The sequence below is a fragment of the Myotis lucifugus genome, unplaced genomic scaffold, assembly GCF_000147115.1.
Source record: "Myotis lucifugus unplaced genomic scaffold, Myoluc2.0 scaffold_44, whole genome shotgun sequence".
NCBI lineage: Eukaryota > Metazoa > Chordata > Mammalia > Chiroptera > Vespertilionidae > Myotis > Myotis lucifugus.
In genome coordinates this window covers 5,080,928-5,094,617 of record NW_005871092.1, presented here as the reverse complement: position 1 = coordinate 5,094,617, position 13,690 = coordinate 5,080,928, and the positions used below count along the sequence as shown (strand labels likewise).

At 51.0% G+C, this 13,690-nt stretch overlaps 1 protein-coding gene across 1 annotated transcript in view; it reads left to right on the top strand.

The window, feature by feature from the left end:
• NRAP (nebulin related anchoring protein) overlaps nt 1–13,575 on the top strand; it is a 63,601-nt gene extending 50,026 nt beyond the window's left edge. Inside the window, 7 exon segments of the mRNA XM_006088141.3 lie at nt 3,137–3,241; nt 4,475–4,573; nt 6,204–6,308; nt 9,527–9,634; nt 11,347–11,658; nt 12,612–12,743; nt 13,317–13,575. Coding sequence (XP_006088203.1) covers nt 3,137–3,241; nt 4,475–4,573; nt 6,204–6,308; nt 9,527–9,634; nt 11,347–11,658; nt 12,612–12,743; nt 13,317–13,421 — 966 coding nt within the window. The 3' untranslated portion in view covers nt 13,422–13,575.
• The last annotated feature ends 115 nt before the right edge of the window (nt 13,576–13,690 follow it).

The following is a 13,690-nucleotide window of genomic DNA, read 5'->3' as shown; positions in this document are numbered from 1 at the left end:
GGCGCATTGGCTCTCTAGGCTCAGGAGGGAGGCGCTCTCATTTCAGAGCACAGCCCATGGGACTCTTGTCACATCCACCCTCATCATCCATGTCGGGGTTTCTCAACTCTGGCACCTTTGACATTTGGGGCTGGAGAATTCCTTGTCATGGGGGCCGTCCTGGCAGCATCCAGGCTTCTACCCAATAGATACCAATAGCACCCACCTTCCCCCAGTGTGACAGTCAAGTACGTCTTAAAATATTGCCAGATGTACCTGGGGGACAGCAGTGCACCCGGGGGGGAAGCCAGTTCACAGTTGAGAACTGGTCTGTATGAGGCACGCAGCACGGTGCCTGGTCCATGGAAAACACCAGTAAGAATGAGCTGTTCTGATGACGTTCCCTACACCAGGCCTCCCAATTCTGGTCGCCCTCAGGCAACGACTTTCTTAGTTTGCTTATGGCACAGGCACATTCTTCTAAGCACATGATTGATGATTAATGATGATACAAGGATTGAATCAACAAATGATGTTCCAGTTATTATTACAATTTCCTGGAACTACAGGGTTGCGCTGTTCACCCTCAGGTTGAGTGTGGAGCAGCTTGCCCAGGGTCACAAACTGGCGGGGAAATGACTTGTTCAAGACCATGTAGCCAGTAAGAGGTAAAGCCGGGTAAAGCCAGGCACTTGTCTCCTGACTCCGGCTCAGTGCTCTCCAGCTCCCCCAGGTGGCCGGATTAGGAAACCCAGGTGCTCTAACTCCTGAGGGTTCTCTCAAGGGCCCCAGGTGTGGCATGCCCAGAGGACAGCAGCTGGTGGCACTTCTGAGACTCTGAACAATCGTTTGAACATCAAAGTAGTCCTGTAGGTGGAAATAAGAACCCCTCCTTTGCAGGATGGTGTGTGAATAGAACGAGAGGAGTCTAAAGCAATGTACACCTTATGCAAGGCAGTGATTATAATGATTCTTATTAGGATGACAAATATACCCTTCCCATGGCCACCTCCTGGGTGCAACTTCTGACATGCTCCTGTTAGAAATCAGGGACCCAGCCTGGCCAGTGTGGATCAGTGGTTGAGCGTCGACCTATGTATGAACCAGGAGGTCAGGGTTTGATTCCTGTTCAGGACACATGTCCAAGTTGCAGGCTCAATCCCCAGTAGGGGGCGTGCAGGAGGCAGCCGATCAGCGATTCTCTCTCATTTCTTTCTCCTTCTTCCTTCCTCTCTGAAATCAATAAAAATAAAAATAAAAAAGAAATCAGAGACCCAAATACTTAGCTTGTGCATTTACAACACAGTGTGTGAATCTGCAGGTGGCTTCCAGGTCTTACTGTGTGCAAGGAAAAAGAGTGCGGCTGCCCCATGGGGATGCCGGGTTCAGCCAGGCCGCTGGAGAAGGTCTCTTATTATCTTAGAATCCTTCGAAGCCATCTCCGGGTAGCCGTGTCTTCTCGACCCCCCTCTAGTCCCCCCCCTTTTTTTTATCGTGAAGTCTGAGGCAGGCGTGTTGTTTTTAGGGTGTGTGTGAATAGTCAAAGCTGGGCCGGGACCTGAAATATTAATAGACCGTCCATTTTATAAGAGAGTCGGAGGCGCAGTCAGATCTTTGGGGAACCCGCATCTTGCTTTCTGACTTACCTGCGATTGTACTGTGCAGCGCAACAAAAGGAGTTGAAAGAGCACTCCCCACTTCATCTCGCTTCTGAAAGGAGCAAGGCCCGGCTGTGAAGAGGCCCTGTAGGATTATTCTCTCTAACTTAGAAATTTATCCAATATTCTCTGTTCTTCATCAGAGTGGAAGGCATAAGCTTTGCCGGTGTAGACTGAAAGATCGCGCTCTAAAAAGCAATGTGGTTGACACGGGGTTTTGAAACCTGCTCCTGAACCCGAGTGATGTCTCCTGCATCAGTTGGGAAGCAGAGTGGGATTTGCACGGGGGCATTCACCAGCAGACAGTACATCAGAGACGGACCCTCTTTGAGGCCGGCTGCGAGGGCCCCTGTGAATCCTGAAATGAAAGGGAACTATCAAGGCTTCGAGGCCGGTTTCCGGAGTGATATTTTTGTGTTACGGCAGAGCTGATGTCTAAATTAGAGGAATGCGATCAACTTTGTTTAGATCCAAATTGTAGATTTCCTCAGAGGGTCTTTTTCCATCTTTAAAAATGCCTAATAGCCATAAAGAGAAGAAGAGAAGCATGCATGCGGCAGTCTCACCGTCGGTGATGGTGGGCAGATCAAGGCATAGTAATAAGGTTAAGGCTTTAGGAACCCCTAACCAGACCCATTGTCTTAAAGCACTGCTTAGTTTCTCCCAGGAATGATGCTGCAGTTTTAATCTTTTGAGTCCTTAAAAAAAAAAAAAAAGGGAAAGCCTTAGCCCAGTTTTTGCAATATAAGCACATCATGACTAACAGTGGGAGGAGGGGGTAAACTGAGGCACAGAAAGGTTAAAATGGCTTGCACACAAGTCTAAAGATACATTTAGCCGGTTGTATCTGAGTTTGGTCCTGTTTTTAGAGTCCTGCTCTCATGGTCCCCTCCACTCCCCCCATTACCACAAGGGAATAAAACACGTAGCGAATAGAATAAGTAGCCTTTGCCCCCAAATACTCTCCAGTGTTTTTTTTGTTGTTGTTTGTTTGTTTTTCTGTTTGTTTTTTGTTTGTTTTTTTGAGCACAGAGTGGTTGCTATGACCTCCAGGCATCAGAGAGAGAAACCGAGTCACATATTGGTCAAGTGACTTGGTCCAAGTCACAGCAGGTTGGACCCGGAGCTCCGAGCACTTTCATCAAGGGGAGTGCGGGAGTGTTTCCGTTGAGGCGGTTGGTCAGTCACGTGGCTGCCAGAATGAAGCAGCCTCCTGGGGCTGGTGCTCGGGCTGGAGCACGTCTCAGCCCTTCCTTTACAAGGGCATTCCCACAGGTCTTCATCCTCCGCTTCCGGTCCTGCCATCACGCTGGCGGGTTCTGGTTGTGTCTTACGCACGATGCACTATTTAATCCCTGGCAGAGTGCATACATTCAAACACCTTCGCTTAACATCATGCAGAATGCGCTCCGAGTGTAGGTGTCACGATGTGATGGAGCGTTATGACCAAAGCCCCCACAGGCTCAGACCTCCCTGATGAAATGTTCTTCTTTCCGCAGTTCCGCTACAAGTCAGACCTGATGGGCATGAGGGGCACAGGATGGCTGGCGCTGAGCTCCCCGCAGATAGAGAGTGCAAAGAAGGCTGGAGAGCTCATCAGCGAGGTACCACCCACCTGCCTCTGTTGCAACTACAGCCTAGCCCTAATCTCCTTCTGCAGAGGGAACCTATTTGGGGGGGTGCGGTTCCCAAGAGAGCCCCATGGCCACTGAACTCCCAGTATTCTTCCAGGGCCATTTGCAGCCAAATTCCATAATGAAACAAGCTTTCTCTCCAAGTGAATTCTTTGCTGAGGAGTTAAAGACATGTTCATATTGGGCAGTGAAAAATGGAAGATGCATTAATAGCGTTTCTCAACCTGTGGGTCGAGACCCCTTTGGCGGTCAAACGACCCTTTCAAAGGGGTCGCCTAAGACCATCCTGCATATCAGATATTTACATTACGATTCATAACAGTAGCAACATTACAGTTATGAAGTAGCAACGAAAATAACTTTATGGTTGGGTCACAACATGAGGAACTGTATTTAAAGGGCCAGAAGGTTGAGAACCACTGCATTAGAAGGTTCTCAATAGATACATTGTGAACAATATGATCTAAACGGGCCCATCGTTTTCATGGGGCAGGGCACAGAATTTACCACTCACCTTCTCAGGTTACTCAGGGTGTCCAGGGTTTCTCTGATTGCAGGTGTTCAAAGTTGCACAGGGATAGTTTCATTAACTGAACTCTCACCATTTAAAAAAATTTTTTAATTGATTTTTTTAGAGAGAGAGGAAGGGAGAGGGATAGAGAGGTAGAAACATTGATCAGCTGCCTCCTGCACTCCCCCTACTGGGGATCGAGCCCAAAACCTGGGCACGTGTCCTGAACGGGAATCAAACTGGTGACCTCTTGGTTCATGGGTCGATGTTCAACCACTGAGCCACACCGGCCTGGCTGAACTCCCACCATTTATTTTAATGGCCAGGGATTCTTGCCCTGGGATCCCTTCCAGGGTGCCGCTGCCTTCTCCAGCTGTTTAATAACAGAACTTGAATAGCGTCCCAGCAGGGCACGTTGATGCCGAATCCCGCCCTTCGCTGAGTTCCTTGGGATGAGCTCTGGTATTTTGCAGCCGCCTCGTCCCCAGGAGTGTGAATACCCATAAAATGCTCCTTCTCACAGAGGCAGCTCGGGTCTCTCTGTGTCCTTGTTACATGCCCGCCAAGAAGAGAGACTTGTTTTCCACTAATGTCATCGGCATAGTTGGGACTGATTAGGTGGGATGAAGCTGCATCCAGGAAAAGGCCTGACATTCAACTGTTACGTGGGTATCTTTGCCTTCCTTTTACAGACCAAGTACCGGAAAAAACCAGACAGTCTCAAGTTCACCTCGGTGGTCGACTCCCCGGACCTGGTTCATGCCAAGAACAGCTACCTGCACTGCAGTGAGGTGGGTGTTTTCTCGTCACTCCTCCCAGGCTCACGGCACTGGGTCGTGAGCTCAGTGGTCAGTGCTGAGCAGCACGGGCTCCCCATAGGATGGCTGTGTGTGAAAAACCTTCAGCTTGCTACCCGGATGATCTCAGGCCAGTAACTTCATTGCTTCCAACCTCAGAACCTTTATTAGAAAGGAGGGCAGTGACAGCACCCATTTCATAAGATGAAGTGAGTTAAATGAGGATTAAATAAAAGCACAGGAAGCTTTTAGCACGCATCTGGAACATAGGAAGTCCTCAATAAATGTTCCTTACTATGGTTTGATTCATAACTGTAACAATAATAATACTAAGGATTATTGATGATCCCTTACCAGATACTAAATCAGATACATCCTTTTTTAAAATTGATTTTAGAGAGAGAAAGGGAGAGAGAGAGAAACATTGATAGGCTGCCTCTTGTACATGCCCCAATCTGGGATCGAACCCACAGCCTTTTTGGTATATGGGACAATGCTCTAACGGTTAGAGTCTAACCAGTTGATCCACCCAGCCAGCTAGGGCGATCAGATACATCTTAATTATTGATAGATGGTAATGGAATTATCAGCTTAACACAACCCAGGTAGAAAAGAACAGCTATATTAAAAGCTTCTTTCTGCTTTACTGTCTGTATGAGTTAGCCCCACTTCCTCGCTCCTGCATTTATTTCAAAGAACAGGAAGTTAAGTGTTACTTCTCCAAAAGTGTCAGAGGTTTCAGCTCTGGACACACAGTGACAAAGCTGTGCCAGCCTCCCTCGGAATCCGAATGCTCTCCAGCTCATGTTGGCAAAACCTGCAGTGAATTTGGGGAAGGATCGGAATATTAAGTATTAAATTCTCCTCTTGAAGCACAGATGGGACTCCAGTGCTTCTTGAAATTGTTTGCAAGTCTCAAAGTGCTGCTCTAAACATAGCAGCTAAGATAAAGAGTGAGCTTTAAAACTGTGTCTTTCCAGGACCCCGAAAACTATGAAAACTTCACTTTTCTGAACATGTTCAAGTATCCTACATAATAAAAACCTAATATGCAAATTGTCCCCTCAATCAGGAGTTCAACCAGGGGGCAAGGCCGGCCGGCCCCGCGCCAGCCAGCAGCAGCAGGCAGCCGGGGGAAGGGAGGCCCCTTGGTAGCAGCAGCTGCTAGGGACCCTATCTGTGCACGAATTTCGTGTACTGGGCCTCTAGTTTTAGAATGAAAAGACTAATTAGTTCTTGTGTCATCTTGAGGCATCTTATTATGAGTAAAAAGCTTGAACGCTGTTCAGCTGCAAAGATTCTCCGAAGTAGCCACACCCTTGACACTGTTTGTAAAGCACACGGTGGCGCCCACAGGATGCTGGTGGAGTGGCCCATTGGAGCAGATCTCAAGGAATATTTAAACAGGGTCTGTTTCAAAGCAGCCACCCCACCTGGCCCTGACCACGTGAGCCTCCCTCCCTACCTGGGTGGCTTCTGAGGGATGCTGTCCACCTGCAGGCTGGGCTGTGTCCCTGCGATGGGCACTCGAGTGGGAGGGGCAGGAGCAGAGAGCAGCCTGCTCCTCACCTGTGCGTTCAGCAGGTGGAGTTCTACATTGACCGTGAACCTGTCTTACCTGCAGCGCTTGTACAGGTCGGGGGATGCGGAATCCCTGCACAGATTCACCCTGATCCCCGACCACCCCGACTTCATCAGAGCCCGCCTCAACGCACTGCACCTGAGCGATGTGAGTGAGCCGGCCATCCATGGGGGCCGGGGGAGAGGGTTGCCTGTTTCTGTCAAATTATCGAAAGTGGCTTTTATTTGTTAAAAACAAAAGTCCTAGAGAGAAGATTTAGGAGAAAAGGAACGCTGCACTGAGAGTGGGATTTGAGTCACTTTCCCTGCTGGGCCTCAGTTTCCTCAGCTGTGAAATGGGAATGGAGCTGAGCGAATGATGCCTGTGGTTCCTCCCAGCTCTCACATTCTGGTTCTGGACATGGCTGCAAAGACCTCGGTGTGTGCTGGGTTACAGCCAGAGGAGTGGGCCCCGTCAGGCGTGGACACCTGCTCTCTCTGATTCCTGGACACCCCTCTGTAGCCATTCGGAGGGTGACCTTGGAGAAACGGTGGCTTTTCCTCACCCTGCAGTTTGGAAAGTTGCTGCCATTGTGGCCCATCAGGCCCCAATACAATTTGCTCCTTTGTGCATGGGGCTGTGGCCTCCACACTCCAGTTTCCCTTGGATGTGTGCCCTTTGCGTGCATAACCAAGATGCTATTTCCTAAACCCAGGCTTGTTGTTGGCGGGGGGTTGGAGGCCCCTGGTTGTAATAGAATAGGCGGCCGCTCGGCCAGCAAAGCTGTGATCCTGGGATAACAGGTAGCGAGGCGGCAGAATCAAAAGACGCTGTCAGATCAGAATAACACGGGCTGAGTGTGTCGGCCTGGGGCTGCGGCGGGCCTCCCAGCGTCGGCCATTCTCCCCTCCCTGGCCTGGCCATTGTGTCCTGGGGCTCCGTGTAGAAGAACAGCTGCTACCGGTCGCCCCAGAGGTGGCCGCCTTGCAGGGGTTGGCGAGGCGCCTTCTAGTTAGCGTGTACGAGAGTTTGTTGCATTTGTAAAGCCCTGTGGGATCCCACGCAGTGAATGCGATGGTGCTTTGTAAATAGGAGTCATTATGACCATCTGAGGCTTTGGAGGGATGCACGCGGGATAATTTTAGAACAGCAGCTCTGGTGGGCTGACCTCCATCTGGGGAAGCAGGACCTCCTCCTTCTGCAGAGCTGGAACAAAACATCCGTCTCATTAACGCTTCGAGGATGGGGGAGGCCAGGCCTCCGTGCGAGGGACCACTGGAGGCCCACACAGCCCTAGAGACGGGGATAGGACTGCCAGTCCACGTGGGGCCCAGCTTAAAGAGGACAGCCACCCCGGGCTGGCGACGGACGCATCTTTCCTCTCACGGGAGATGCCCGTCTATAGAGTCCCGGAGCTGAAATTAGCCACCGGGGCATGCGGATGTGGAGAACTCACGGACCTCTTTTGAAAGAGCACTTCTTCGGGGCGTGCAGAATACACACAATTGGATCAAGTGCTGTGTGCGGAGGATGTGGAGGGAAAGTGACCTTCCTGGGCAAAGAAAGCCATTGAGATGTGTCAGGCAGCCGAAATAACTAAAAATCAAATGGCTGTAATGTGTGAGGACGAGGACAAAACTGTGCCCACTGTGATAAAGAAGAGGAACGCCCAGGGTTCCAAATCAAAGGGGCTGCGGAATCTAAAGACTCCCAGTGGCAAGGCAAAAACCTCAACAGAATCAAAAACTCGGGGAGGAAGTGATGACCATCAGGCAGATAGTATCCAGGGAGCAGTGACCAGGAGGAAGGGGGCTGGGGCCTCGAGGAGAACTCCGATCTGGGTCACGTGCTCTCGTTGACCCTCCGTTACAGAGACTCAGAAGCTGGGGTGCACTGCACACCAAACTGGGGTGATGTTGGGGTTGGATGCTATCATTACCCAGCCCAGGTCTGGTGTGGACCAGGCTCTTGAATTAGGGAGACCCTGACTGTTCCCTCTCCAGGAAATGATCAGGGTTTGACTCAATTTGCTGGGATATTTGTGGGACCCCTTCTATATGGGTCCCCTTCCTGCCTGCTAAACTCAACAGTGACCCAGTAAATCCAATCATGTGGGCCCTGTTTGAGATCCACCAATTAGGTGGTGACCCCAGGGATGATCGGTTCTGTATTTCAAGACCCTTGAACATAGTAGGCTTTTGGCTCCTGGTTTGTGGTGGTAGATGTTGGGGCTGGAGGCTAAGATGCAGGAGAAGATGGGCAGCAGGACACGGGAATGATAAGACCCACCAGGCTTGGCCCAGGCCCTTCTCGGTCCCCTCTGGTTCCAGTTGTAGAGTGGGTGAGGTTTTATCTTTTTATCTGCCACTGCTCCTTTGTCCTCCCCCCGCCCCCCCGCCAGTCCCCTACAGAACAGAGCCCTGGCCTTGAGCTCTGTTTCCAGGTGACAAAAGTGAGGTTCTTAAGGGAGCCCTGACCTGCTGTGGCTCACAGAACGAGCCAGCTACCAGTCCGCTCTGGGGCTGTCACTTTGTCAAATGCTGGTGATGAGCCTCTCCCGCTGTCTCCCTTCGCTGTGGCTGAATAAAGGACAGATCCTCCACAGGCATCTCCAGATGACTCCTTTCACAGAGCTATTGCCTTATACATCCGCTACATGAAGGCACGGGCGATGGTGATGCCTCTGTCCGTGATGCGGGTCTACCTGGGGACCCAGGGGCTGTGATTCCAGGCTCCTGGAGGGGTTGTGAGAACGACTTGAAAAGGAGGAAAATGAAAGAGGAAGATGTGAGATCCACAGGTCAGGGACTCAGTCAGGCTCTTGACAATCAATTTAATTCAGGTGAAAGCTCTTCCCTCGCTCAGTGCAGCCACCAAGGGAGCATAGGGGATGCAGAATAATGGGGTGACATGACATCAGAAGTAGCCGAGGGCCCCTGGGAAGTCAGTGGAGCTAATGAACATGGGAACCAGGACCTGAGGAGCAGCACCTCCTGCTGTGGGAAGAAACAGAGCTCTTGAGCTTTGAGTTCCGGCATCTAGAAGCTGCAAACCTGGGTCCCTGAATGTGAATGCAGACATGGGAGGGAGGGCGCGGGGGCCTCTGATACCAACGGAGTGTGGCCAGTGGGCCAGACCCACAGACCCTAAGACTCGCAAGAGCAGCACCTGGCACTCAGGTTGAACTTAGAGCTGGAGCCCTTGGTGGCCAGTTCCAGCAATCCCAGAGCAGAGGAGGTCGCGGATGGGCTTGGGGCCATGGGCTCTGCCATTCTGGGCACCATCAAGGCGAGGGTTTGTGCTTAGAAACTGCCCTGCTGAGAACCAACCACATGGCAGACAGGGAGTGACACCTGCTCACTCACTTCTCTGTTCTCCTTGTCTAGAAAGTCTACAGAAACTCTTGGGAGCAGACTCGGGCTGGCGGCTACGACTTCAGGCTGGACGCCATCCCGTTCCAGACTGCCCGGGCGTCCAGGGAGATCGCCAGTGACGTAAGGCCTTGCGTTCTCTCTCGCCTCTGTGACCGATAGGTCTTACTCTGGTTTTCCCAGGCCTGTTGACAGGCAAACCACCAGGAACCGAAACTGAACAAGTAGTTCACACGAGAGGAAGAAATAGGCTTTACTTTTGAGAAGTCCATTAACACGTGATTGATTTGTTGAGCTGCAGTAAAGGGACTTCCTTCAGCTGAAGTGCAGTGTGACGGGGTTCGAAGAGATTGGTTTTCCCCCTTCATTGACTTGAGTTAAGATCCTGGCTCAGTCATTTAGGAATTGGTTCTAAGGCAGTGGTTCTCAACCTTCCTAATGCCGCGACCCTTTAATACAGTTCCTCATGTTGTGGTGACCCCCAGCCATAAAATTATTTTCGTTGCTACTTCATAGCGGTAATTTTGCTACTGTTATGAATCGTAATGTAAATATCTGATATGCAGGATGTATTTTCATTGTTACAAATTGAACATAATTAAAGCATAGTGATTAATCACAAAAACAATATGTAATTATGTATGTGTTTTCCAATGGTCTTAGGCGACCCCTGTGAAAGGGTCGTTCGACCCCCAAAGGGGTCGCGACCCACAGGTTGAGAACCGCTGCTCTAAGGTCTTGGGCGAGTTGCTTAAATTCTCTGAACTCAAATTTTTACATTTATGAAATAGGGATCTAACACTTGTCTACTAGGATGGATGTAGGAATGAAAACAGAATGGTTTAGAGCGTCATGCCCATAGCAGGTGTCCAAACATGGCAGCTGTTGTGATGGAAGAGGAAGCATCATGGCTAGATATGCATCATCTGTGGATGGCTTGGTACTGGTCCACAGTGAGATACATACAGAAACCAAGAGCAAGCATTTAGAAAGATGTTTAACAATTAGACATGTGACATCCAGGCATGTGACCTGTGGACTCATCTTGTTGAGCAGGGGGGAGGCCAATTTGGGTATTTTTAAATCCACGTGGTACCACTATGCACTAATTACGTGCAGTAGGACCATATATTTGATGAATTGCATATTGAAAAAGCAAATTGAAATGAATGTGGTCCTATATAAATAGAGAGTTTGAGGAGCACTGGACTGGGTCCCTGAAAGATGGAAAGAATCAGAGGAAGAGTGGCTGCTGAGAGAATGGGTACATTTTTCTTCCATTGGATTGTGAATTACAGCAGCAATAATACTCGTAGCCACCACTCAGTGCCAGACATGAAGCTAACCCTCCATGTCATGGAATCTTCTCCATGTCCCATAGGGTGGAAGTTCATTCTCCCATTTTTTTGTTAAATATTTTTATTGCATTCAGAGAGGAAAGGAGAGGGAGAGAGAGATAGAAACATCAATGATGAGAGAGAATCCTTGATTGGTTGCCTCTGGCATGCCTCCTACTGGGGATCGAGCCCACAACCCGGGCATGTGCCCTCAACTGAAATCAAACCTAGGACCCTTCAGTACGCAGGCCAACGCTCTATCCACTGAGCAAAACCAGCTAGGGCCATTCTCCCATTTTTATCAGATGGGGAAACTGAGGCTCAGAGAGACTCAGTAACTGGCCCAAGGCCACACAGCTAGAAGGTAGCAGAGGGCCATACAGATGGTAAGTCTACTTGAATCCAAAGCTGTGCCCTTGACCCACTGTAGAATTCTTTCTGAGAATCCGTGGGGAGAGGTGGGTACCCATGACCCATCTCTGCTCTTCTGACCTGCAGTTTCGGTACAAAGAGGCCTTCCTTCGGGACCGGGGCCTGCACATCGGGTACCGCAGCATCGACGACGACCCAAGGATGAGGCATTTCCTCAGCGTCGGCAAGCTCCAGAGTGACAACGAGTACAAGAAGGACTTTGCTAAGAATCGGTCCCGGTTCCACAGCCGCCCAGACCAGCCCGGCTTCCTCCAGGCCAGGCGGAGCCAGCAGCTGGCCAGCGACGTGTGCTACAGGCAGCCCTTGCCCCAGCCCACCTGCGACCCGGAGCAGCTGGGCCTGAAGCACGCACAGAGGGCCCACCAGCTGCAGAGTGATGTGAGCTGCCCCACCCGCCTGGCCGAGGCCCTTCAGAGAGGTGGCTCCAACCCCACATTCAGGCTCCATGTGGGAGGAGCCAGGCTGAGATAGAACCCGGGATGCCTGATACATTAGTTCCCGAAGAAGTAATGACAATAACTGCTCTTTACCCAGTCCCTACTGTGGGCCAGGCTGCGGTGCCAGATGCTTTCCAAGCGTTGTGTCCGGTTGTGTACGGTAGTCCTCCTAATAACCCCATTATTGCCCATTTTACAGAGGAGGGACCTGAGGATTGTAACTTACTCAAGATCCCGTGGCAAACAAGTGGCAAACCTGGGACATGAACCCCTTTGGCTTGATGTGAGAGCCCACGCTCTTGATTGCTATGCCAAACTGTTTCCAGGGGATCTTAGTAGTTACCTAACCCAGCCCTTGCCCTTCTCTCTCTGGGAGGAAACCGAAGCCCAGAGAAGGGAAGTGACTTGTCTAAGGCCACAGAGCAAGTTAAGGTAGGAGCTTGGACTTGAACCACGTCTCCCCATCCACCGCCCCCATTGTGCTCCCATCACTTGAAACGGGTGGGGAGCGTCTGGCCCACAGGCCGTATAAAGGCCCAAGAAATCATTTGGTCTGGCCCTGCCAAGGCATTAGGGGTGAGTTAATTAAATGTTTGACCAAATAGAGCGGGCTAATCTTTAAGTTGATAACTTTGTATGGCCCACCAATGATGTTATAAATATCCACATGGCCCTTAGCAGAAAAAAGGTTCCCACCCTGAGAAAGATGCAAGGGACAGCGACAAGCTGGCCAGGCTCACAGCACATTGGGTCAGGGAGCTCCTGCTTTAGATAAGTTTGCTTTACTGACAACGCATTTTCCATCTCACGCTCACCTTTAAGCCTCTCCACTCCATGCCCAAACCATCCCCAAGCCTGCTGACACATTCCTCTTACTTCCCTTTCCCCCCCAAGGTCAAGTACAAATCAGACTTGAACCTGACCAGAGGTATTGGCTGGACCCCTCCTGGCTCCTACAAAGTGGAGATGGCTCGACGGGCTGCAGAACTGGCCAACGCAAGGGGCCTGGCTCTCCAGGGGGCTTATGTAAGTAGCGAGGGGCAAACCCAGTTTGCAAGGCCACGGGGAAGGGCAAGCTCACCTTTCCTTTTTCAGACTTTATTTTTGGCCAAAGGTCAGATGGCTCTAAAGAGTGTGAGATGCAGCTCGAGCAAGGTGCCTAATTCCATGGGTCCGAGGTGACCAGGCGGATGACACCTGGGTTAAACTTCCTGCAGGGTTTTCTCTGAAGCCGCAGCCATTAGTTCTGCGGAGACGAACCTGCTGGCGCCGCATCAGTCCTGGGCCACAGTGGCCCAGGCTGGGCTGCCTGCTTGCTCATTACGTTTCCACAAAGGCTCAGGGACTTGCTGGCTGCACCAGTCTGGGTTTTGAACCCTCCTTTGTTCAGAAGAAAGACAGCGCATCTAAATGAGAGATTGGCTTTGCTTCCTCCTGGTTCTTGCCTTGAGGATCCTTTCTCTGGAGAGAGGGTGGTGGAGGGGAAAAGAAAGGACGGGCGGACGTGTTAAATGCTCCCGGGGTCTCTTAGACAGCTCATCCTAAGGGAGCCGCTGGAAGCTTCGTTGGGACTCAGGGAGATGTGTTTGGTTTCTGCAGTGGGGGGCAGAGGCTGTGGAGCCCAGAGATCATCTGAGGGCGGATGTGAACCCAGATGCCACTGAGATTCTGCACGTCAAGAGGAGGAAGGTGCTGCCCTTGTGAGCAAGTGGGTCCACCCAGGATTCTCGGGAGAGACGCTGGAGAGGAGGCTTGCACACCAGCGACAGGCCTAGTGGCTTCAGCTGGGGCGAGCCGTGCAATGGCACACCAGCTATGCCCTGGTCGCCTTTATTAAAGTAACAAGTCTGTGAAAGCAGATGGAGAATGCGGTCTTTTGTGGTCCTCTAGCTGCTACCTAGAAGTGGACGGCTCGTTCTGTTGGGGCCTTGAGTGTCTCCGATGAGGCATACAGGTGCCAAGGGGACACCCAC